Here is a 26,812-nt window from a genome sequence, read left to right on the forward strand (position 1 = left end):
CATGCACTGATTCCAAAGTGAACTATACTCTGTGTTATAGATTGGGAAAATAATAATAGAATATGCTTATTTTGTCAAAATGATCCAAGTCTCCAAATAAATAATTGTTTTGTTGCATCTTGCAAAAGATAAAATCTATATGTGGATGCCAGGCTAAAGCAGCTTCCTAGTAACATAGTTACTGTAAAACTTGAAATCTAAGCCTGTCCCAGTTAAATGCCTACCCTGTTTTACTAGTCGGATGTGGCTACACATTTAACATTTAACAAATAAAAGCCTGTCTCAATTTGAAGCCTGGTCTGGTTGCAATAGAAGTTCTTTGGATGTATAAAACCAGGCTGTTGACTACCCGCTAAATATAATGCAGTTATCTGCTTAGATCACACATAAAAATATAAACTTGAGATGTAAAGAAAGAGGTTTAAGTAAACAATTTGATTGTATTTCCATCTTTGCTAAGCAATAGTTTTGTAAAAGTAATTAAAGCCCGTCCCATATAAACGCCTGTCCCAAATATAAATCTGTTGGTTTTAGTGATTTAAGCAAATAACAGTCCAGGCTATTAACAGATTTTTTTACAGTATTCATCTGTGTGTTATGGAAAATAACTGGTGGAAGACACAAGAAGACCGACATTATTTATTTGCACGTGGCTCTCTGAGCCCCTAGAAGAAAGAAATAAAGCAGCTAATGATGGAGGGAGAGTGGGAGACACAAAGTGAGAGAGGAGGATTTGGATGATGTGCATGATTATGCCACTGCGTGGGTTTAATGTGACTTCTGAACCAGGTGTTTGTTTGTGCACGTGTAGGTGGCAGTAATGATCAGTGCCATGGATACAAGGATACCTAAGTGTGTGTGTGTGTGTGTGTGTGTGTGTGTGTGTGTGTGTGTGTGTGTGTGTGTGTGTGTGTGTGTGTGTGTGTGTGTGTGTGTGTGTGTGTGTGTGTGCATGTACGATGTAGCTATGAGTTTTAGGAACGGGGTTCCCTTCAAAGGTGCATTAACAATCTCTGTCTTTCTAGGGGGGATGCTTCGAGCCACTTTATGTGACAGATAGTCTTTATCGCTTACCCACACACACTTACTTTGTATTGAACACACTGACATAGAGGTTGTTAACTGGGTTACAAGAGGAAAGACCAAAGTCATTACTAAAAAAAACAGAACAGGGGGGAAAGAGAGGACAGGGTGTGTTGTTGTCGGGAAGAAATCATGCTTCATTTTCTGTGGATTAGTTGTAAGTGTGTTTACTCATGTCCATGCAAACGTGGGTGAAATAAATCTTTGCTGGTATATCATATGAGAAGTGGAGTGATGGGAATGGGTGGACAAAATGACTGGGGAGTGATATAGGGGTGTGTATGTTGTCAGCACTGGCTTACTTGACCTCCTATCCTGAGTATAATCTCACTGCAGCTTCAGAAACACTGCAAAAAAAAAATCAATACAATACACCTTCATTGCTCACATGGGAATAGAAACATTGTGCATTAGATTTATCACAGGAAACCAGACTGTACTGTGCTTTCTATGGCAAGTTTGAGTGTAGTAAAAAGGTAGCCAACTGTGTAGATAATGACAAATGCCATTCAAATTAACCTCTCATCATCTGTTCATTCAAAAGATGGGTACAAAAAGAAAAAAAGGACACAAGCAGCTTGTGGAGTGTTCAAAGAAAATACACTTTACTTCTCTCAATCAAACTGTGTCTCCGTTGGGTGTTTGCTGTTATGGCAGACAGCCACATCGACTTCTCTGGAGAGTGCACACTGTAGCAGATGTGGATTTTGTTGGATGTCAAAACTGACAAGATGCAACTAGAGCTGTTTTGGGGATTCCCTCTCAGGTAAACAAGGAAGTGAATTGCCTGCAATATTATGCCACATCTTTGACTATGCTGTTGTGACCTTGAGCAACAAACTGAATCCAAAACAACACGAGAGCTGTTCTTTAGCTGTTCCTGACCTTTGACATCCCTGTAGAGGGACTGAAAGAGACATTTACACAAAGATCAATTACATATCATATCATTATGTGGGCTGCGTCCTCATCTCTGTTCTAGCCAGTCTGTCAGTCTAATTCTGTATCTGAGTCATACTGCAGATCTCACATTGGCAGACTTAACTAATAATATCCAAACACTAGACATGTTTTCATGAGGATGAGGGAGGAGAATAGTTTGACATTGGATTTGTAAGAGCATACAATGAAGATGTTCTTTCACTGCCTCAGCATTCATTCTAAATATTTCTCACTGACGATTCCTTTCCCATGTCTGTTTTTATCCTACTCTTACCTATCTTTGCCTCATCTCCCTTGTCAGCTATCCCCATGTGCTTTACTTTGTCCCCTTCTGCAAAAAAGAAGAGAAAACTCCTCCTCAATCAGAGCGCGATCTGAATCAGGCAGCGGAAACACTGAGTCATAAACAGCCCTCTACGCTCTTTCATTCATATCCCTGCTTGCCTCCATCTGGCTCAAGAGAGATATTTGGGGATAGGACGTGGGTGGAGAGGAAAGCATGAGGCAGAGAAAAGAAGTGAAAAACAGGAGGTGTGCAGGAAAGGAGGGTAGAGGAGCATGTGTTTACCCCCCTGTGCATGGTGAATCATGGAGAAAAAAAGAGCACTTCTAATGGCCTGTGTAGGTCCCCTGCACAGGCAAGTCAAAATGGAAGAAATGATTGCAGAAATGCCTTTTTATTGAGGGAATGCTGGGTTCTCATTAGTGGCGAATGGAAGGGATGCGAGAGAAGGGCTGCGTCTGTCTGTCTGTTTGCCCCTAATTGAGGTTGGGAGGAGGGCGAGTGGGTGCAGCAACACTCCCAAATAATCCTCCTCATGATAAATTTACAAGGCATCATTTTCTACGAGTGTTAGCGAAGAGGATTTGAGCAGCTAAGACAGAGAGGCAGCGGCAACGCAAATAAGGAAGGGAGAGATAAATCTGCTGGTGAATCTTACTACAAAAGAGCTGCAATAATCTATGTATGTGCATGCACTTAATGTCAGTCCCAGATGCTTTCTCTTAATTGCCCTAATCTGTTCTTCTCACAGTCAGTTATTTACACGGACTGATAAAAGACTTCTAACTTTCATTCCCTTAGGTAAGACAGTTTTGTTCTATTTCCAGTAGTACAAGAGTTATCTCTGTGTTATTTAATCTCTCTGAGAATTCAAGATGGAATCCATCAACTACCTGTTTGATTGTTCAAAGGATAAAATAATCTTGAGCGCATCGTCCCAAGATAGTTAGTAAAATGTAAATTCAGACACGGGGATGTACTAGCTTGCAGTGCGTATAGATATACAATGGATTTATCATTAAACAGCAGCGGCCGCAATGTAATTGCCTCTTCTATAAACTATAATGTGCAAAAACACAAAGCTTATCAAATCAAAGAAACTCAACCGTACCTAATCATTCCATGACAAATCAGTTTAATTATTTCCCTTTAATTGTCCATGCAACATTATGCAAATATGTCTCCTAGGCATTTAATACTCTGCACCAGATTCTAGGGAACATTATACAATCACTATTTTTCACTGGCTCAATTTCCACTTCATCATCAACAGGATGCCATTCAGAAAACTTTAAAGAATACTAAACTGTGCAGAGGAAAGCCTCTTTTTGTCCAGCACTTCTGCCACAATGGCCTTCGTACAAAAGTTATGATGGAATCACATAAATTTTCCTCATGAATTGATTGGCTGGTGAGCGATCATAGTGCCGCACAATAAAACCCAGTCAGGCCATGGTCAGGCCCGGCCATGGCTGTGGCAGGATTTTATGGTGATATCTTCATGTTTGTAATCTGAGGCCACTGCCTGTGAGTATTGTAGCAATGTGATCAGCAAGGAAACAAGCTAATAAAGCTGCATAATGACCATGGGCCCTTTTTGACCATCTAAAGTGCATGGCTTAAGTGCATTTCGGGAATGTCAAACTTTGCTAGTAAAACAGTGCATATTGAGGGCACATTAATCATTAATCATAGATGTGTTTCGGGCATAACATAGATCGTCATCATTTCAAAAGCCAGGTGAGCCTGCAGCTGGGACATTTCTATTGACATAGCAGATTCACTATAAAAACGGTAGTTATGAATTTGACCAAGGAAGAATTAAACTTTTAGCTTCTGAAAAAAGAAAATTAGACCACTTAATACATTTTATACACACTACATAAACCAAATGGTTTATTTTACACTAGGAATATCAATTGGCAAGTAAAGTAAGGGGGTACAACAAACCCAGTAACTTGTAAGGACACAGAAATTAGAACAGCTTTGAACTAGGACTTGTAGAATGAAACATTATAGTAATAAATGTAACAAGTATAACTATAAAAAAGTAACATTACAAAAGTACAGAAGGAGAATTATAAAAATAACCTCTAATAAAACGGGTGTGTAACACATGCAGAGCGAGAACACCAACTACTGTCCCATTTCTCAGCTGTACAATTACTGCGTTTCGCCTCATTTCACATGCTTTCATATTTCCACGTACTCTCCATATTCTTGTTTTACCTGGCACCGACTGTAATGCATGGCTGACCATCCAAAACACCCTTATATATGACATTATCATTTCTTGTGGCTGATTAGTTGAATGCGTTATTTTTTTGTTCCTATGATGTCTTATATTTTTTTCCCTGTGTCTGTAAAGAAGCATTGTGACCCTTGTAAAAATAAACACACCTCATCTCATTCTGCTCTATGGTCCTTTGGCTCTGCTACGCAGGCACAGGAGGACAAAATGCAGAGCAAAGTCACAAATTCTCTGAAGAGGGAAAAAAAACCCTCTGCTTTAGGTTTACAAATGGATAAAGGAAACAAACACACACACACACTCACAAATGAGCGCTCCAAATCAGTCCCCGCTGACATGTTTGACTTCTCAAGTATATATGATTGCCTCTAGTCTATGAGCTGGTAAACAGTTAAATTACCCCCTGAAGCCAAACACGATGCATCACATTAGTAACTACCTGAAAGCAAATTTCAACAAATACAATGCATCAACACTGAGCAGAGCATAGTAAAGAAAATGTACTGTTTACTAACAGAAAAGTCACTTCTGTGAAGCTCTAAAAAAGATACTTGAGCATTTTATCTGAAAAAGAAGTGGGCCATCTGTATTTCAAGCATAACAATGTTGTGCTAGAAAACTATTATTAAGACATTACAATAAAAAAACTTGTAGAAGTCTCAGTGATGAAACACTATCAGTTCCTTATAAGAAATATATCCCATCCTGTGGAATCAGATATATTCCAAAATATAGGATAATGTGTCTCAGTGTATTTGACTTTTTCTATTTGACACATTGTGTCAGCCATCTTAAGCTGTTTAAGCTGGATGTTAAATGAGAAACTTTAATAAGAAGGAGGAAAATAAACACTTTCATAACAAGCAATATCAAGTTTTCTCAGTTCTGTAATCTCCATATTGAATCAGTGGTTTGAAACCTAAACAGCACTCTGAAGCTATGAATAAACTGATTGAAATTTAGATTGTAGATTCACTTCAGGAAGAATCTGTATCTTTTTAAAATTCATTATTTAGGAAGTCATTATTTGTTCAATGTTGTATGACAACCAAATTGACTTCATTACACCTCCTGGGTTTGCTTGTTTACTGGTTGTTTTGTCTTTTTAAATGTATGTGCTGATTTTATGCACATAGTGAATGTGTTTTTTATGGTTTTAACCACCAATACCTCCAATATTCAAGTGATATTCACTCTTGTCTAGGACGTCATGGCGAACTTCTCTGAGTGTGAAGTATAACTCTGTATCAGAACTTAGGTGCAAAGCACCTGAGTCCACTTTATTACCAATAAGTGTAAATAGAGGCAGGATTCAATATTACTACGCATGCAGACAGAGAATCTCACACATTTTTGCAGCTGATTAAATACAATTGAACATAATGTATTTGCTTGTACTTTTTTGAAATGGAATATAAAGTGTGTCTTCTTTAGTTAATAATCACCTGTAAATAAGAATCCTTGTGTTTTTGTTACTTTAGAATGAGCTGTTCGCGTCTACATGGGGAGGCTTCGTCAATGGACTCCACAATGTTGCACTGCCATTTTTCTACAGTAGTCCAGAACAGACAAACCAAGCACTGGCTCTTGATGGGGTCATCTGCTTTTTTGCATTGTCCGCATCATGAGCAACCCCTCCGCAATCAGCAAAACGGCTTCAGAAAAACACCATATTCTTATGTGAAACTGCTTTATTTGGTGTGTTCTCAGTTTGAATCAGCGGGTCTTTTTGTTTAAAGAGGAGGAGACCACTGCAGATACTTCAGCTACGCCAAAAACCTCTCAAACAATGAACACTGAAGAAATCCTAAGTGGGAGTTCACACTTGCCACATGATAAAGTTTTGATGAGTTGCATTCTTCTGCTAGATGCCCCTAAATCCTGCACACTACTTCTTTGACATACTTTTATGGTTAAACCTGAATATTATCTTCCCCTTGGTATTACTGACCCTTGATTTGTATCCTTGATATTATCTTCCCCTTGGTATTACTGACCCTTGATTTGTATTAAAATGATGTTTGTTTCCCACACATCATAAAGCCATGAACAGCATTCATCAGTAGGATGTCTTCATTTAGTGTTTTAACTAGAACAACAGCTGCTGTAACAAGTCTTTCTGCATGCAGATGATTTTACTTACCATATGGAATGACTGTGGCAAAAATCCAGGGCAGACATGATCTGTCTGAAGAATTTCCTGGCCTCTTTAGGTGTTAACCTGCCTTTCTTCACCAAGTAGTCAAACAGCTCACCACCAGACACATGTTCTAGCACAAGGTACCTGAAAGAAAGAGACAGAAAAATGGAAATCAGTTCAAAAACTAAAGATAAAACAAGGTGAAGGACAGCAGAGAAAAAAATCACTCATAGAAAATAAAGATTTTACTTGTGGAGACAGGAGCAGATACACTTGTTCTCCACAGAGCCGTCTGAAAGAGCCCTGCAGAAACAGAGCCTGACCTCAGAGCTCTGTAAGAACTGGAGCAATATGGGAGAAATAGCTCCCTTACAGCTGTAACAAACAGACGGCACGATCAGATCTCCCCAAAGTCGAATCATGTTGACAGTTTATTTTTCATTTTGTCATCTGTAAACTGTCCCCACTGTCAGAGAGCGAAGCATGCCAACAGTGCATTACAATATATGTGGAGGATTCTGATATACTATACACTCTGACCTCCAATGGGAGGCATTAGAGGGACGATAAAGTTACACTAGAGAAAGATGGAAAAGTTATGTGAAAAGCTCTGAGACATAAGGGATTTAGGAGCTTGTGAATTCTGCTAAGGTACAGACGCTATAAGCTTCTGTGACAGTCTTTGTCTCAGCACTCGGTCAATCAAGTGAAAGAGACTAAAGAGAGTGAAGAAGAGAGATACTGGAATTAGAGTTCATTGCTATACATATACAGTGCTTGTAATTTCTTTCTTCTTTCACCTTCTACACACAATCTTCCCTGCCATCACATCTCTGACGGCCATTCTTCAGGTGGCCTTCGAGCCTGTGTGGCTTGTAGGGGAAGACAGTCTGCTCTGGGGCTCAAAGGGGACAGGGAGGAGATTAATCTCTCTCTGGCCCAGACCTAAAGTTGCATCCGTGGGCTGAAAGCCAGCGGTGCCCTGCCCCTGCTCCGGACTGGCCTGCTCGTATATCCAGTGCTGAAACTCCCTCCATCTTCACTAGGACAAATTGAAACTCAGACAGGTGGTGAAATACTCTCTTTCTTCTCTCTCTCTCCCTGCTGTGGATGTGTGTGTCTACATGCAGCCCTTCAGTTTTATTGATTACACTACAGTGTTGCAAACTGTACTCGACCACAGAGCATGTGCTCACATGTGCTTCATGAACAGTCACCTTTTCATCTGTACTACTAATCCACCAATTAAAACTGTTGTGTAATATTTGTATTTAATTTTAAAAGCTGCTGAAATAAAACTAATTATGTCGCTAGAGTTCTCTCAAGTTGAAGACTACAGATGAAAAGCTTTCGTTAAAAGCAGAGGTGTTAAGTTTGAACCAAGCAGGCTGGGAGGGTCTAATAAAGACATGCTAATGAGTTGCATTATGGCACTTGTAGGATCCAGCATATTTAAAGCTTGACCTATACTTGGTTCAAGATATTTCGACCTGCGCTTCACAGACTTTGACTAATGTTTTTTTTTAATTTTTATATTTGCTTCTTGCAAATACCCCAACTTAATGGAAGTGCAATATTAAATTACCAGAGTACCACTTAAAATTAAATGTCATATACTTTGCTCTTGCATTGCTTGTATTAAAGCTACATTTGGGAAGTTTTTATGAAGAGAACTTTGTCATATTTGCTGAAATGGTCATTATATTTTGAAAGAAGTGAGAAAGAGGGTCTGTCAATCATGTCAAAAATGCTTGTGATCTTTAGTCAACCAGGCAGTGCTGATCAAAAATGAATTAAGATTCTGTCACTGCATTGTTTTTTCTCACCTGAATCTTTTTCAGAAACATATTGTAATGTACTGTTTAGCTGTAAAATGACAAAAGTAGTGTGGCACCCATGTTGAAAACAGACCATTGAAGTACCAAGCACCACCCACTGGCCATGAACCGTTTCTCATTTAACACAAGGCTATTCAATGAAGGCTGGGACACAGTCTTTGACCCCAAGAGAGCAAAGGAATATGACACATTCAGTGTAATTGGGGCTGCGATGTTACAGCAGACAGCACTAGAAATAAAGGGATAGTGATCACTTGGGTGCCCTTTAGGTACGCTCAGATCTTTTTGGGTACTAATTGATGGCAACCGATATATATTAGAATTTTCATAAAGAATGCATTTGTTTAGGGTCTTTAAATAGGACCTTTTCCATAACTGCAGAACCATATTCTCACCCATATCTTCCTGCCTTCACTCTTGTCTGCCCTTTGTTGGCATTATTGACTAAATTGTTTTATTAACGCTGAGGTTCACAGTCTCGGCTTTGCCTTGTTTGTCAAAGTACTTTGTAAACTGTGTTTTTAAAGGTGCTATATAAATTAAGTTATTATGATTATTATATATCATTATTATTGATATTATTATCTTATAAATGTATTTCAACCCAAGGCCAACTGCAGTGAAACAAATCAATTGTGCCCATGTTTTACGATAGCGTGCCAGCTATTGAGACTTTCAGCAAGTGCAGACCAGATTTTACTGCGCATTTGTTGTACTCCAATGATATGACCCAATGTATGTCATGACTTCCTCGTCTTTTTAACCTGCTTGATTTTACAACAAAACAGAACAGTAAGATATTTTTCTGAAAACATTTGAGGTGAGAAATAGGAAAAGAAGGAACAGAATCTTAATTTTTTATTAGATCAGCACTGTCTAGTTTGACCGCAATATATGAGCCGTGATTGACAGCTGGGCTCAAGACTCTTCGACCCAGATTGCTTTTTTTAAAAAATCTTTTTTTTTTTCACATGCAGTAAGGCCATTAGAAATGCTAGAGTACCAGTATGACACAGATTATCCGTCTCATTTAGTGCTGTGTGAATACACAGACAATTACAGTACTATGAAAAGTTGTTTTTCACAAAAGTTACCCACTACAGCTTTCATGATTCTGTGTTAATACCATAACATTAATATCTTAACATCAATACATTTTCAGCAATGCAAGTAGGCAGTAAATGTTGGACTGGGAAGCTTTGGCTTTACCATTTTCAAATTTAAGCCTAGCAAATACAGATAGTTCTTTAAAAGCACATGTCTTGCATGTGTTACAATTTATCATTTTGTTACCTTTTCAACACAGCAGCAAGAAGCTGAAATAAAACCACTCGTAGCAACACTATCGCAAATCAAGTGCACTTATATGTGTTATGAGCATTTTTTTCAGCAACCATTTTTCATTCTCAGAAGAATAATTTATGTCAACATCATGGTGTGATCATTCATTCATTTCGAGCAATGAAATATCCATAAATAAAATATTGGTGGGCTATGTATCAAACTCCTTCCACGTCTCCCTCACCTCTTGTATGCACACACACCACACCATTTTAAACAGCTTGTGGTGGGATCTGTGCCAGCAGCATAATAAATCTAAAAAGCTCTGGGACTACTTGCTCAAAAGTGTGTCTATCATTTATTGGCTTTGAAGTAGAGAAATCTGAGGAGGAGTCTAAACAATATTCATCTCGAAATTACATCACAGATGTGAAGCGCAGAGTGTGCTCGAGTCACTGGTGATTCAAATGTAAAGCTATTTGTCTTCTGTGACGCTACTAGTGACCAACTGTCAAAAGTGATGAAGCAATGGGCACAAAATGTGATTTTAATAATCCAATTATACGATGAATCACAATATTGTGCTATTCCTATCATCTTAAAGGATGACATGTACAGTACTGCATGTCCAATCCCATTTGGTTTGTAAGCTCAAGATGAGAACTAATTGAATTTAGTTGACAAACAGTCCTCTGTGGATCAAGAGGGCTGCTATAAGCTACTGATGGGCTTGTCACTCACCACTGTTAAAGTTCGCTAATAGATTTATGTGTGAGCCTGTGCGTGCAGCTGCTGCAGCAGGCTAATGCTGCTGCCACTCCGCATGGCTAATGTTTCTTAATGCAATGGTGTGGCCTCTGATAAGCATGTCATGGTGTTTACATTACAGAGACTTCCTCTCCCTATTAGCAGTCCCCTAGCGTGTGGGCCAAATTAAATGCTTCATGCCAATACTAATGGAGCATCCGCCCCTCCAAGGCTATCACTGCTGCCTTCCAATCATAATACGCCAATCAAAACTGCTCTGCAGGGCCAGCAAAAGATCTGTGGCATTTTAAAGACTTCTCCTGCATCACAAAAAAGAACTTGACAATAAAACAATCATTTAGTATTTGCAGTATATAAATTATTTAGTGATATTTAGCATGAAAAAAAAGGAGGGCCTTATGGGGAGTAATTTAAGAACATTCTCAGAGCAAATCTGAGCAAGGAAGAGACAGAAAGTTTTACCTTTAGCCCCCTTTTACTTTTCCTGTTCAAGGCAGGAATATCGCAAAGTCATGCCGCCCCCCTGTTTTGTATTAAGTTAAAATCACAGAATGGGGGAACAGTTATCTCGCCTTTGAACTGGCAGCGCAGTTGGTAACAGTGTTGAGACAGTGTCTGTGTAAAAAGGGCAGCGAGCAGGATAGGACCATAAGCATAGGAGTAAAGGTTTAAAAGCATGTTATGCATGCTACCCACTGCAGGAGGTTTAAAAAGCAGCCAGCAGCAGTTAGCAGCTAACTCTATGAAGAAGAACAGTGGTCGGAAATGTCAAACAGTAAGATTTGGGAGCCCCTTTGCCCTGCAGGCAGAGCACGAGATCAGCCACTATATAACAGAGATGGCAAATATTTGTTATTCCCATGTTACGCCATTGTCATTGTTTAGAAAATAACTGCCAACACATTTTATGTCACACTAGAAGCAGATGCTGCTGAATTAAATGCCACACTCATCATGCCACATATGCTTTCGTGATGCCAGCATGCTAACTAAAATCAAACACTGGAGCAGTGTCACCATTGTTTGGTGCTGTGTAAAAATGCAAAGGCAGTATAAAAAATGTAGTAGTGGCCCTTCGTAGCAACCCTATAGTGCGATCTCTGTGTAAATTGTTTGTGAGATCCCTGCACCATCTAATCTGCAACATTCCTTCACTCACTCACATTCAGTGATATTTTTCCTCTTTGTCTTTCTACAATTTGCTCATTTGCTTAAGAAACTCATAAGTCTCTTAAAGTTATTCATCTTAGGGGCTCTTTTAAGGGATAAGTCTTAACTTTAAGGGGAAATTCTTGAAAAATGTCATAATTCTAAGAGTTTCCATATAATTTCATCACTAGTAGCAACCCAAACCAAAACACTGGTGATACTTACAAGTATTTTTTATTTTCGTAGACGTCATGTAGCTTTAAAACATGCGGGTGTTCTATGAGCTTCAGAATAGCTATTTCTCGCTCCACCTGTGAGACAAAAGGATAGATGGGGGGAAAAGGAGGAAAGGAAAGGAAAAAAAACAAGAGATTTGATTAGTGTAACATCAACACAGTTACAAGCACTCCAGCACCAATTGTTCGATTCTGCCCTCTCAAGCTGCAACTTTCCTCTCACTGATGCCAAACTGAAGTACCAGAGAGACAAACAAACTGACCCCCAAAGTAGCCTGTGATGAGTTCTTTCCAATCGTTTTTCTGAGATCACCTGTGAAGGTCACTGTGAAAGAGAGAAATCTGAGAGGCAGCACAACCAGCATAAGGGCTTAAAAGGAATAAGTAAACCAATGAAAGGAGCTGACTGGCACTTTCGACTGGCAGAGTAGACAGAGATAAGCTCTGACCACTCTCTTTTTGGCATCAAGGCCATCAAGCATGGCTGTGTCAGGTGGAAATGTAGTTTGCATCAAAAAACTGAAGGGAAACTGTTGTCTTGATTTACAAAAATGGTGTCTTCTCCTCTCACAATACAAGCTTTGTTGAATACTTTACAATCATATTTCATAGTGTGCTGGTTGGCTTGAGGTCAACAAAAATCAGCTTGGTTTGATAAGAAACATGAAGTAACCTGTCAGAGTCAGGCATCCCACATTTGAACATTTCTGTCTACTAAGAGTGCAGCCTGCGGGTGAACTGGGGTCAAAGTGTCCACTCAGGTACATCAAGGTTTCCCAGGGGAGGCTTTTTTGTCCTGCAGTCAGTCTGAGACAGGCGCTGTATATATATAACACAACATGTGTCCACAACAAACAGACGGCTGAGTCCACACAAGTTTCTAAGTTCTTTTTTTGCTTAGAGAGCTGCTGAGAGACATATACAGTGAACTGTGGGACGGGTGAGAGCTGAATTTCACCAAAATCGAGCAGATCAGTTTGGATTTGTGTCAGCATCTCCGGAGTGTTGTAGTCAGCATGTACAGCTGCCACTGAAAATCAGCATGGAACCCACTTCGACAGAAGCCACTGCTAATCTTCAGCCCCCTGCGCTGCTCTCCTGCTTCATTCGTGCTTATCTGCTCATCCTTCGCCTCCACCTTACTTGTCCATCCTCTCACTCCACCCTCTGCGCCTAGATTTGACTGACAATGACGGAGATGAAAGGACTGTGCGGGTTTAAGGCTCCTCTCTCTGCCTCATCTCAATCTCATCAAAGTCAATTTCACTTTGTCACTTGCCTGTGACAGCCTTCACGCTGCTTTAATGTCACACTCATCGTGGCTTAACTTTATGAACACTCATGTGGAATGAAGTCAGAGCTCTGATCTGCCAGCTTTTTGTTAAACTGCCACAAAGCTGTATGCTTGACCGCGCGTAAAATCAGGTTCCTCCCCCTTAATTATGCTCTCACATTGTTTTTCATTTCAGAACATCTTGTATTCATGATAACAGTCAGCCCAGGTAGGAATTGCACCCTATCTTGACACACTTTGGATGATTATTTTTCTGCCCAAACAGCAGCATCCCCATCTCCACTCTTTATCAAGTGTGTGATAAAAACCTGCTGAATTCGCTTACATTCAGTCACTGAAGATGCAATGCTGTGCAACTGGTGTTGTAGCTGCAGCCAAGAAAAAGTCATGGGAGAATAAAAAGCTAATAAAGCTAGGCACACAGCTTGTCTAGTAAGGGTAAAGTGCTAAATGCGTAATCAGCATTAGCATGGAGTATCAGTGGGAGTAACGGCTAGGCTAATCAGGGCTAATCCAGAGACTAATGAGTGCCATCAGCAGCGGTACACCAGTGCCACTTTTTCACCTGAGGCTAAGGTGTGTTGTTAAGAATGAGCCCGTGGTGGCTAGCTAGCTAGCTGGCAGCAGGACTCCCCGCTGAGAGACTAATGCTACCCAGGACTCAGGGAGAGATGAGCTGTCGAAATGCTACAGAGCCAGCAGCTGGCTTCCTAAGCTTCCTCTAAGCACCTCCTTTTAGTTAATTGAAATAAGAGAAACGAGGCTTAATGTGAAGACTTAACTGTACAACTGCCTGCTTATTGCAAGATTAGCTGTTGATTAACACACTAATGTATATCTGTGGAGCAACCCTTGCTCTTTTCTACCATTATACAGTACAACAGTTTCATTAAGCCCAAGATTATTATTAAAAAAATCATCTGACAAATACATTTAAATTAATTTGAACGTGAGGTAGGTACACTTATAAGAAATTTTCCAAATGCATAGTGACTAACTGCACTAGCACTAACTAACTGATAACTTCACGCTAGTATAAATGCCAGGTGGTCATCCACTTTCCTGGCTCCTGTACATGGCTCCACACTCTCTCATTAAGTTTCACATCTGTGAGTGTGGACAGTTCTCTCCATATCTCCATGGCACTTCATTAAGCCTTTATTAGCAGGCGCTTGGACACCTTTCACTGAGACACATGCACACATGCACACAAGCACATGGACAGATGGACGGGTGGTCAAATGAACACATACCGTCACTTTTCATCTCTCTTGTGTTCTCTGTGTGTTCAACACTTCAGTGTATGCCAATTTGTTCAATTTATCAAAAAGCAAACAGGGTTAGAAGATTAAGAACATAGAAAAAAGAACCTAATCAGAAATCAGAGGTTGAGCAAGACAACGAAGACTGACACTAATCCACCTTAGCTATTTGACAGGGAGATAATTTGTCCGGTAAAGTACGGCAGTGATTGGTGTGGAGTGGACATCATTAGCGAAAGACATCAGAACATGAGACTGCTGGTGGACGTGCTGATTGGCAATGCTTTGACCCACAGGGCTTTCTATCAGTGTTGTATCCTGCCACATTAAATGGATCAATATTTCAGAACTAATTCCTGCTAAGGTGATAACTAACATGGTTGAAAACAAAATTCTTAAAAATAAAATAAAATAATAAAATAAAGAAACGTGACATCTTAATACCAGGATCCAAGAAACTGCATTCTTATCTTTCAATTTTTAAACTAGAGCATCAGTTTCTTCCTCCTGGAATTTAATTTTGAGGTTGCTGTGTTTGAAAGTACGTCTGATGTGATTTATTACTTGTAATTATGGTGTAATTTGTAGGTGCAGATGGTATTTTATAATAGAAAAGGGAAACTGTGCATGAGACGGGGCCTGGGAAGACTGGAGCCACAAAGACAAATGAGGCAAAGCCGTCACTGGTGCTCACAAGTGTCACTTCAAATTCAAAGGATAAGAGCCAGTTTAGCATAGTTCCATCAGCTCGCTATTGATTCTTTAAATTACAGCCCTGGATCTGAATGGCTGAATGGACGAGCAAACAAATGACTGCCGACATCAATAGTTTTCATCACTGTGGCTAAGAGTCCAGCGATAGGGGGACAGGGGATCACAGACAGCCAGGCAACAACAAAGACGCAAAGAGATTAGATTCATGTCACACATGTCACACAGCAACCAAACAGAGAAACCATCCCAAAAACCTCAGAGGGGAAAATATTGGATCACAGGCTCTGTCATCTCTCACTCTCCACTTATTGCATATTGCTCTCGTTCTCCCGCCTTTCCCTCTTTGTCTCTCATGTGCACAGAAGGAAAACACAGACGTTTCTGTCACCTCCCCCAGGCGAGCGAGTGAATGGTCCCTTGATACTGAGATCTGAGGATCAAAGTCAACAGGGCAGCCATGTGTGTCAGATAAAAAAAAAAAAAAAAAAAAAAAAAAACGAGGGTGGCTATGCTAACAGTGCATGCAATATTGCTGCTGGATGGAGAGAAAAACAAAAGACAGAGGAAGGATGAGTGAATGCGAAAGGGATGAAGATGTAATTCTCTGCAATGGAGAAGACTAAAAGAGAAATGTAGAGAAAACAGACAGAAAGAAAGCACAGTATCAGTGCCAGCTCGCCCCCTTGAGCTTTGCAGCCTATTTTGTTGCTAATTAACAAAACAAGAGGAAAGGCGAACATTTTCAGCAGTGCCGTGCACCAAAAAGCCCACGGAGAGTGAAATGATAACAGGTAAGGTGATGAGGTGGCAATGTGAGGAGCTAAAAGCATGTGACAATCAAGGAAAAGAGAGGACATTTGAAATGCAGGTATTGTGACTCACATGGTTTATGAATTTTATTTCCAATAAAAAAAAAAAAAAATATATATATATATATATATATATATATATATATATATATACAGTATAAAAACACTCGCTTCCTACCCTTCATCATAACTTAAAGGGATATTTTGCAAATTTTCAACCAGCATTTGTATCATAACAAGTGTGTTTAAATGTACTCTGGTAAACTTTCCTACATCTAACCATTGCCCAGATATCCCTTCTCATCTCTCAGCTCTTATTAGCTAGATGTTGAGGCTCCAGGGCTGTTGCTCGAACTAAAGATTGTACTTTCGCAATTTCTTATGCCCACCACGAACTCAAGCAGAATTGGATGCTGAAAACCTGAAAGCCTCTCACTCTCTCTCTCAAACTCAGACCAAATGTTAAAACTAGGCAATGCTGATCATATATACTAGATTTAGTCATAAATATATAAATATAAACCAAGATTCTGTTGCTGCATTGCCTATTTCTCACCTAAAATGTTTTTAGCTTACTGTTTAACTGTAATTTGAGATCTTTTTTTTTCCCCAGCTGGATGCTATATTGTTTACTTGTGAAAATCGCTGAGTTTACTTTACACCATCTGCCAGCAGGAGTGTTTATTGGTCTGGTGTGGTGCAGTGCATTCTGGTAGTTGCAGGTTTTCAACCTTTCAGGCTAAAGCAAATGCCACACCCCTTTTCCTCTGTTTTCTCTTGTCATACATTCACCAATTTCAAAAGTATATTTGCATCATTCTACTGCATAGACAGCCCAGTTTAATAAAACAAGACTATCTTTCCTGCTTTGAAATACTTCCAACTTACATTACATAAAACAACATGGGGGAGTACCTTTTTTCTGTAACACTTCATAAAACTTTCTACCTCTAAAACTATTTTGTTAGAATCCCAAACCAGTAAAACCTTAGCACCCCCTCAGCTTAATTTAAAAAACTTCAGCTACTCAAAATGTATGTTATTACTCTTTTCCAAATACAACCTACTACATAAATTTACTCTTACTGAACCAGACATTTATATAATCTTCATGTTAATCAAAGTCGTAGCAGAAGAGATCAACTTAAAAAAAACAGTGGTCTTTTTTGCTTCTTCCCATCGTTAATTGTATCTCATTTGTTTGATTTGAAGTTTAGCAAATATCTCAATACAGAACTGCAGGGAGGAGGGTGCTGTAGAGAAATCCTATGAGATAACATATGGGTGAAGGAGATGTAAGGTATAGATGGGGGGTAACGACTGGAGAGAAGGAGACGTGAGTCCAACTGTCAGTGAGCAGAAGGGGAGGAGACAGCACAGCTTGGCCACTGGCTTGCACACAAAACCAGTCAGCTCATCAGCCATTCATACCCGTGACATGTGGACACATTAACGCATGATGCACACACACTGTACACACATGCCACTGATCACGGCAAGCCATGAGCCACCTCCATCCATCCATATGTCGGTCAGTGAGCCAGTAGGGCAGAATCTGTGTTTTCTGCCAGGAACAGAGGGTAACCAAGCTGGTGTGTGTGCATTCATGTGTGTATATTTGCGTATGTGCTTACACATGTATGAAAATGGTTAGGCGTTTAGTTGTTCTAGAGCGTTGTATATCGGTCTTTGTAGCTGGGAAGGAAGGAGATCAGTTTCAAGGGCAAACACACAAAACATTGGTCAAATTGGTCACTAACATTGCTTCCACACCTTTAGTTCGGTTCATTTGGTCCAGGCCGAGGGGAAAAAATGATGCATTGTTGCATTTTAGTTCTGGTTCGGTTCATGTTCACACAGACTTTTTACAAACAATCAAAAGTAGTAAACATTGACTAATAACTCACTGATGAGACAATTATGACTGACAGAAGTTCATAGAGTGTTTATATTTATGTTCTTTGGTGTCGCCAAGAGCTCATGATGAACTGATGAAACTGATTGTAAGCATTATTAGGCATCTATTATTAGACTGTTAATTGATCGCATGTTATTAGGGTTGCAGGATCAGTTGCAGCATCAATTATGAGACTGCAGAAAGATTTCACGATCAGTAGATGGAATCATTTTGTTCGGTTGTTGAAATTATGCTAAAATCACGTCACCTATCATAAAATCCAGTGGTTGGTTTATTTTCTTTTACACCACAAATGAACCGCTCTAGGGTTCAATTGGAAGCGATCCGAGATCACCACTTCTAGGAGATCTTGGCTGGCTTTTTTTGTTCTGCATCTGCCCAAATGAACCTGACCAAGGGGAGAAACGCTTCCTGTTTGGGAACAACTGCTTCAAACTAGGTGTGAAAGTGTGCTAAGAGTCAACTTTGTCCCAAGTTGCGTGTTCATGTGCTGTTCCTGTGAATGGCATGGCCAATACCTTCAAAATGGCATTAACATGTTCTCTTGGAAGAAGCTGCTTATCCAAAATTGGACTAGAAATTGATGGAAAAGGCACAGGGTGATGGATTTAACAGTATTTGGTGATGGGACGTGTGTGTTAGTCGCGTTATCTCCCACTTCTGAGCTAGTCCCACTGAGAGCAAAAGAAAACTCAAAATAAAATCATCTTTGTATGATTCTATTCCAGTCAAAATACTGCAAAAAAGTTATCTCTCTCTTACTTTCATCTTTCTGTTTATCACTTTCCCTGCACCCTGCGGATGTCACAAATACACAAACGCAGGCACGCAAACACACATGGATACACAGTCAGCACAGCAGGTTTTTCTGATAATCACTGCATCAGTCATCCTTTGTGAAGAGGAGGTAAATTCCCTACACAGGGGAATTTGATCAATGCCAGAGACATGTAAATCGATCTGGACATAGTTTCTGCTCGCTTGCTAGTCCTTATCCTTTATCCATCTCCCACCCTTTCAAATCTTCCTCATTACTCCTTCCCACCCAAGACCAATTCTGACACTCCTCCTCCTATTCCTCCTTCTCTCCTAGCCTCCATTTATTCTCTGTTTCTCCCATTCAACGTCCCTAATCATGTCTATGATGTGTGCCTGTGCTGCTGACAGATCCATCAGGCTGCCACTTAGACCAGCAGCAGGCCACATCATTTCACACTAACAGACATGTCCCTGGATAACCTTGGTCATAATAGAGTCTAATGGTAGAAGTCCTCTACACCCCGAGGTCAACGTATATAATCATGAACCTCTTCAAACATACTGCATGGACTAATAGGTGAGACAGAGTGGGACAGGTTGGGGGAGAGGGTAAAAGGTGTGTGGTTGTGTGTATAGCAGTATGTGATGGGTGGTGCATGTGTTTGTGCACAATGAGTGATTTATCAGTGACGGGCAGGCAGCGGATCCCTTCGGAAGCCATGTTTTTGTGTCGGCCGTCTGAAGTGTCTTTTTGTCCACTCGTCCATCCCGTCACTCACTCCAAAAGCAAGGGATATTTCATTCGAGGGGATTGGTAAGGTGACCTTGGATTGTGTGAAGATGTGAAATGTGGATTAATGAACTGGTTGTCACAAACTAGGAAGAGAGCACAGAACTGAATGTGATGATTAGATCTGAAGGTCATCTATATCAGTTATAAGGAAGTGTAAATCTAATAACCTACAGTCGACTATATTTGCATGTGAGGTAGATGGAATTGTTTCCAAAGTGCAGCACAGGAAGATAAAATTGGATCCTCTAAGGACGCTGGAGAAAATTGTATTAAATGCCATCTGCTGCCTTATCTTGCGAAAAAAAAGTGTCTTTTCCAGTTTTGCTGCCAACCTCAAATTAAAATACCTATGATGTAAATTTGGCTGATTAAATGTTGCAGTCTATTTTACTGCTTTACTGAATAATCCCAGAGCACTACTTTAAAAATAAAAGAAAGACTGAAAGAAAATGTGACATGCATTTTGAAAAACTTTGTGAAGCATCAATTTATAGAAACATTAACATGATTTTGACATCTGAAGTGGACACAAAATACAGTTGTAAAGCAATGAGACTAAGGATGGAGATGAAAACTAGCCAGCTCCACACTGAGGACACACTTATGATAAAACTGGGAACATGCACAGTCTAAGCACTTCTTTAAATTGACTGGAAAAAGTCACAATCCCATTAAAGGACCCAGAGAAGGGGTGCCTGGTGACTCAGTGGATAGAGCAGTGCACCATATTCGAGGTTGCATCCTCGACACAGCAACCGCGGTTTCGATTCCGGCCTTGGCCCTTTGCTGCATGCCCCCCCCCCCCCCCCCCCCCCCCCCCCCCCCTCCACCCCACCCCCCCCTTCGTCATTTATGACATTAAATAAAGAGTCTTTGAGTTTTGGATTGTTGGTTGGACGAAAAAAGCAATTTAAAGAGGTCACTTAGTCTCTGTAAAACTGTGATGACCAATTTTTCACACATTTTTGACATTTTATAGACTAATTGATTAATCAATTAATCATAAAAATAACTGGCAGATTAATTGAGAATGAAAATAATCATTAGGTGCACTTCTTGAAATAGAACCAGAGTCCTTTTTGAGACTGAAACAAGACTGTCACAAGATTTTATGAAGAAATCTTTTAACCAGTGAACGAACAACTGGATCAGAATACAAAAAGGTGAACTGACTGTAAAATACAAAACAAGAAAAATTAAGAGAACTTTGTGCTAGTTTTGGTAAATGTTGTTATGTGAAAGCAAGTTAAACACAGAAAGTGAGAAATGAATGAGTAATGAAGGCTACTTAGCGCAATAATTCATGCGAACAGTACTGATTAGCTAACAGTGATTCACTTACTCAACTAATTATCTGCACATATGAACATGTGGCCTATTCACTGACACATGAGCCTGGTCAATAGTTAGTTGGGCAAAGGAGTCAATACCGGACAGACAACAGGTCGGTAGGTAAGACTGGTCAACTGAAACAACCCAAATTGGCTTAAAACTTTGAAAATAAGTTCAAAACAGCTCTAATAATATAATCAGGGAGTTCTTTTAGCTTCCGCACTTGTTAATTAGCTGTTACACTGAGCATGAGTCTTTGACACATAAAAGGCACACACTCCTGTGCTCTAATGGCACTGTGTACGCATACTAATTTACCCTAATAATGGCAAACCATATGTGCAAAAGCATGCAGTGCCTGTATGTATTTACACTCGTGTGTTTGTGCTTTGCGGGCATGTACAGTGTGTAAGTGAGTGAGAAAGGGAGCAAGAGAAAGAGAGAGAGCATGTTCATGAGCGTGTGTGTTAGCACAACAGAGTCATTAGCAAACAAGCCCCACAGGGATGCAGATGAAGGAGCTGATGAAGTTAAAAGTCTCTTGCTTTTAGATGTTCAACACATTGACCGCAAAAGCCCAAATATACAACAGAATCTGTCCCAAACTCATTAACACTGCCACGTCTGAGCTAATTTCCCTGTTTATTTACAACAGCTGAAAGTGGTAAATGTATGGCTTCTTCACAAATTAATAGCCTGTGTGTAATGTTCACGCTCTATGAAAGCTTGTTAACAGTATAATTAAGAGATAAACAAATGTGTTGAATACAGGTGACTTACATGTAACTCTCGTTTTGTGAGTACATACCCTTCTACTATGCATAAAGTCAAACTAAAGCTGTCAAAGTTTTCTTTTGTTCATGCAGAACATTAGTAGTATTCACCCCACTACTGGTAGTGAGGTGACACTTTATCATTACTTCCATTACAAAGTAAGTTCTTAATACAAAATAACTTATTAAAGTGATATACAATAGCATAGCAAAATATGTTATCACTGCTATATCCTGTACAGCAACAGTGTTTAGGATTTAGTGGCATCTAGCAGCAAGGATTGCAGATTGCAGCCAGCTGAAACTTCTCCCATGTGTGAACTCCCAGCTAGGATTCCTTCAGTGTTTATTGTTCATTATTTATTTATTTTTTTGTAGTAATTGTTTTTTATTTTCTTACCAGGAGCCGAATTATCTGCAGAAGCCACTTCCTCTCCAAAACATATCAGGTTATTAAAACTAGTGAAACACTGAATGAAGCAGTTTTTATATTGTAAACCAGTGTTTCTTCAACGCTGTTTGACTGGTTGCAGACAGGCTGTCTGCCAAGAACCTGCTAATGTGTGCACAGCTTTTTTGTCTCGTATCCCTTAAGATCCAGACGTTCAGGAGGTTTTTAGTGGCAGCTGTATTATCTGCAGAGGTCTCTTTCTCTCTAAAACAAACAGACCCAGTTCAGTTTCAGTTTCTCTTTTTTTTTTTAACAAAATCTGTGTTTTTCTGACACTGTTCGCCCCACAGAGGCTGCAACTACAGTGGCTGATGAGAAAATACAAATGGCCCTATCTAGAGCCAGTGTTTAGTTTGTCCGTCCTGGGCTACTGTAGAAACATGGCAGTGCAACATGGTAGACTCTGTAGACGAGGACCCGCTCCCCAGATGTAAATGGCTCATTCTTGTTTGTTTTTAAAATATATGTTTTTTGGCTGTAGCATGAAAGTGGGAGAGAATGGGGATGACATGCAGCAAAGGGCCGAGGCCGGACTCAAACCAGCGACCGCTGCACGAGGACACAGCCTCTGTACATGGGAGGCCAGCTCTACCAACTAAGCTACTGGGACCCGTAAATGACTCACAAGTCAAAGAAAGCACGAAGGTTTTTAGTTTGAGGTGATTATACACTAATGAAAACATATTCATGAATATCAGGTTCAATTTTTGCCATTACATCACTATTTATCCAACACACTGCACCTGTAAGTATTCCTTTATTACAGACATAATAAAAAACATATTGTAAGGTAAGTTTGGTGGGTGTTTTCTTTGGTTTCTTTAAATTCCCGTTTACTGAGAGCTCTGTACATGAAATGCATGCAATTGACAAATGAAATAAATATTTTCTTGTGTGTGCTAGGCTCATGAATATAGATGGTTCCTTTTTGGGAGTACCATCTCCTATGTAGTCTGTGAGTGTGTGTAAGTGGGCCAATAAGTAGCATTGTTGGCAGTGCTCTTTGTGGCAAGCTTGTCCACAAGCTGTGATTCACCCCACAACCCTGCCTGTCTGATGTGAGACTATTACAGACCAAATCCTGCAGAGAGAGGACAGACACAACCTTGAGGGCAGGTGTGTGTGTGTGTGTGTGTGTGTGTGTGTGTGCCTTTGTTGACTCTGAGCAACTAGACAATGGTCATGGAGCTGTCATTCATGGTGTCACTTATGGTATGCGTGACGTGCATACACACAAACACACAAACATACTAAATGTATATGCAGTGACAGTTATAATAATGGTATATGAATAGACATATCACTGCGTAGCCGTTGCCAGTGAGATGACAGTTGTCAAAAACTGTGACATACTTCATTGTCCATCAGTCATATTATTGCAAAGCTCTGGTACAGTGCCATATAAAAACATTCCACACACAAATCAAATACCGCTGTGCTCTTTTCTGCAATTCCACAAAACTGTACAAAGAAAGCTATTTTGTATGTGTCCGTGCATCAGTGCTGATGAAGACGAGGGCAAAGCACTACAGGTTCACATCTTAAATTAAGTCAGGGCACAGGCCAATATACAGTAGAATAAAATCACTCCCAAACACAGACTAATGATGGGTAACATGTTGAGATGCAAGGCATCAGGGAAGCTTGTATTTTGAAATGAAAGATGAAGTGTTTTTAAAGTGATATAAAAAAAATGACAAAGATAGATTTGGAGGTAAAAATGGAGTACAGTTTTCCTCTCAAGGGAACATGATGTACCTATTCAATTATCTGTCCCTATTCAAACACGACAAATAAAAGATGATCACAATACCCAGTGGTTGAGAAGAAACACACAAAATATACTTTAATGGGTCCACAAGTAATATAAAGATGTAAGAAATTCCCGTGCAAAACAAAGAAATAAACAGACAGTACAAAAAAAAAAAAGAAAAACTTTGAATGGGAACTTTGCTGATCTCCCCATGAAAGCATCACTCCACTTAAGGGTAAAAGAACTGGATAAAATGTGCCCTTGGCTCAGAAAGGAAAAGCAAAAAACCAAAAGCAACACCAAAGCAACAACAAATAAAAAAGCAAACTGAGCTTTCTCATCCATCTGACAACGCAGCGGCTTCTGCCTTTGAAGAGGAGAAACAAATGCCATCGGTTTAGACATCTGTCTGTCTCCTGTCGAGCTCAATGGGGGATCCTGCTACATCTTGTGTTCTGCTATCCTCCATTTCATTATTTTGTCTGCACAGCATCTCTGTTTTATCTCGATAAGACATATGAGAGGTAAAATCAGTCAAACAGCCCTGCGTGTGTTTGATGAGCTTTGTCACCGCAGTGAGCAGCAGCACTAACGGTTTTACACGTCTCACTCCAGGATATGTTAGATCCCAAACTACCAGGCAGAACTGTGTAAAACTCGATGTTTGGAGTCTTCAGTCAGTGGTTTTTTAGCCAGAAACAGAATGTGACACAGGTAGGGCTGAACGCTGATGTTTCTTCACAATCCCTAAACATCTTGTGCCCTGTGGGTAAAATCTATTCCCCATTTCCTTTTCAGCAGAGCCTCGTCAACACTCAATAAACACTGGGGGAAAAAATGTGGATATACATTGATTTGGGAGTGGTTATTGGGATCCAAATTAGGATGCAGAATGCTGAGGGACCTTCATATTGACTGATAACAGACCTTTGTCTGTTTGGTTTTGTAAGGCCTACAGGTTTAAGGATATCCATATTATTTTTTAGGTTTCTATAGAATGTTTTAAAGAAAAAAGGCACAGAGAGAAAAGAATGTGAGAATAGATGGGTAATGCACTCAGTGCTGTATTACTGGAAAAGTTTGGACTTTCTCATGGTTTTGTTCTGTGATAACATTATTATCTACAATAAAAAAGTCTACTATAATTAATTGAAACCAAAGTTGGGAATACTACTACTTCATTTTTTTATTGCAATAATTCAAATTCACCCAACATTTAAATGCAAACATACATCAGCAGGCAGAGATGAGTCAAAGAAGCAGCAAATGTACAGCAGAAAAACAGTTGCTAATTCTACAGTCTTTCTGTGCAGTCAGCCTGTTAAGATCAAACTGTGTGCTAAGCCCTGGCTTCTGGCTCAGCACCATATAAAGCTGATGGATCAACGCGCAGGGGCACAACATATGAAACCCATTTATTTTAAGGGGGATGTCTGGGTTGTCTCTGCAGCGGCACAAAAACGTGCACACAAAGACGCACACAAATGCGTATATGCACACAGTTAAACGTGTGCGTGTTGGAGGCATTTCTAGATCCAACCCACTCCCAGCACAACAGAGACGGGAGAGAATGGCCAATCTATAATCATTAGGAGGGAAAGAGTGGAGATGGTGGTGAAAGAAAGCTACAGTGCTGTCAGCGAGGTGTCGGGATAACAAGATTAGACCTTGTATGATTCATCTGTGGCCGTGGCATTCTACTCCACACCCGCCCACCACAGTCCCTGTCGGATGGTGTACTCAACCTTTACACCTTGCTTTCTCTGCCTTTTTAATCCTAAATTTAATATGCTATGTATTTATAACTTGGATACCTGTGTGTCATACGACTGTCTGAAATGCAATCTCAGATAGAGATCAACAAATATGTCTTTTTTAGGGTCAATTCCGATACCCATTACCAGTTATCAAGGATACTGATAACCAATATTCAGAACAAATATATATTTGCGGTAAAAATAAAAATCTTAGGGTCAAAATTTAGAATAAGTTGAGTAAAGAGAGAGTCATAATACACACATCACTTGGGTGCAAGGCTATCAAAAAACAGCATTCACTGAAGACAAGTGATTGTTTTACTACCTGACTGGTTTCAGTGGTATGACCACACCTGCCACTAGAGCTTGTCAACATATTGGTGTGCTTTTTGCACAAAAACAGCTGTGGTTTAACTGTTTGTTGTTTTTGACATGACAAAGATCCAAGAAGGATCGAAACATTGTCCTCATTAAACTTGTTTGGAAAGAAGCAAATGTGCAGGTGTTCCTTTTTTTTTTTTTTTTTTTTTGTATTTTTAGAACAACACAATGCCCTTAAGCGTCCCATGTTTAATTAAATGGTGCAAAGGAGAACTTTTAAAAATTATCTTTAAAAAAGAGCCATTACTTTTTCACCTTCTTTGCGTGTATTACAGCCTGCCTTCCCTAGTAGCTCACAGACTTTTCTCAGCAGTGACAAATGTGATGCTGACTCATATGAACAGGTCCATCGTTGGTTGAATGCACATTGGTAAGTCCGTGTTACATCTGTCTAGTGTATGAAATGTCTATCATTTGTGATCAACCATGTTTATACTTTATAAACTATGACATAGTCCTCACATCTATGTATTTCCACGTCCAGGTGTAGTCTCACTCCCTCTTCCTCTCCTACAGTTGTCTTACTCATCCAGTAACTACAATTAGCAGAATGTTACATGCGGAAATACAGGGTGTTTTTTAAGTGTCATTGAATTGGATTGTGACGTTCTAATTTCAATAGTATCTGTTGCCCTTCATTTGACACCCAGCTCTGCTCACTGATCAGAGCAACTCCAGTCTGTGTTTTTTATTGTCTATGGCACGGCAGCCTTCAGTGTTGATAGGTTATTACTCATGATGTGTAACCAATCAGATAGTGGAGCGGCAGGTAGCTCAGTTGGTAGAGCACGCACCCCATATTCAGAGGCTGTGTCCTTGTCGCAGCGGCCATGGGTTTGAGTCTG

General features: G+C 39.9%; 1 protein-coding gene across 5 annotated transcripts in view; it reads right to left on the reverse strand.

The window, feature by feature from the left end:
• LOC121950414 (serine/threonine-protein kinase BRSK2) overlaps nucleotides 1-26,812 on the reverse strand; it is a 197,122-nt gene that overhangs the window by 49,309 nt on the left and 121,001 nt on the right. For all 5 annotated transcript variants that reach the window (XM_042496407.1, XM_042496408.1, XM_042496404.1 and 2 more), the window contains exons 3-4: nucleotides 11,961-12,046; nucleotides 6,703-6,843 (exon numbers count right to left, since the gene is read on the reverse strand). In XM_042496407.1, the coding sequence (XP_042352341.1) occupies nucleotides 6,703-6,843; nucleotides 11,961-12,046 (227 nt within the window). The remainder of the gene's footprint in view (nucleotides 1-6,702; nucleotides 6,844-11,960; nucleotides 12,047-26,812) is intronic.

This window comes from Plectropomus leopardus, chromosome 11, assembly GCF_008729295.1.
Source record: "Plectropomus leopardus isolate mb chromosome 11, YSFRI_Pleo_2.0, whole genome shotgun sequence".
Lineage (NCBI taxonomy): Eukaryota > Metazoa > Chordata > Actinopteri > Perciformes > Serranidae > Plectropomus > Plectropomus leopardus.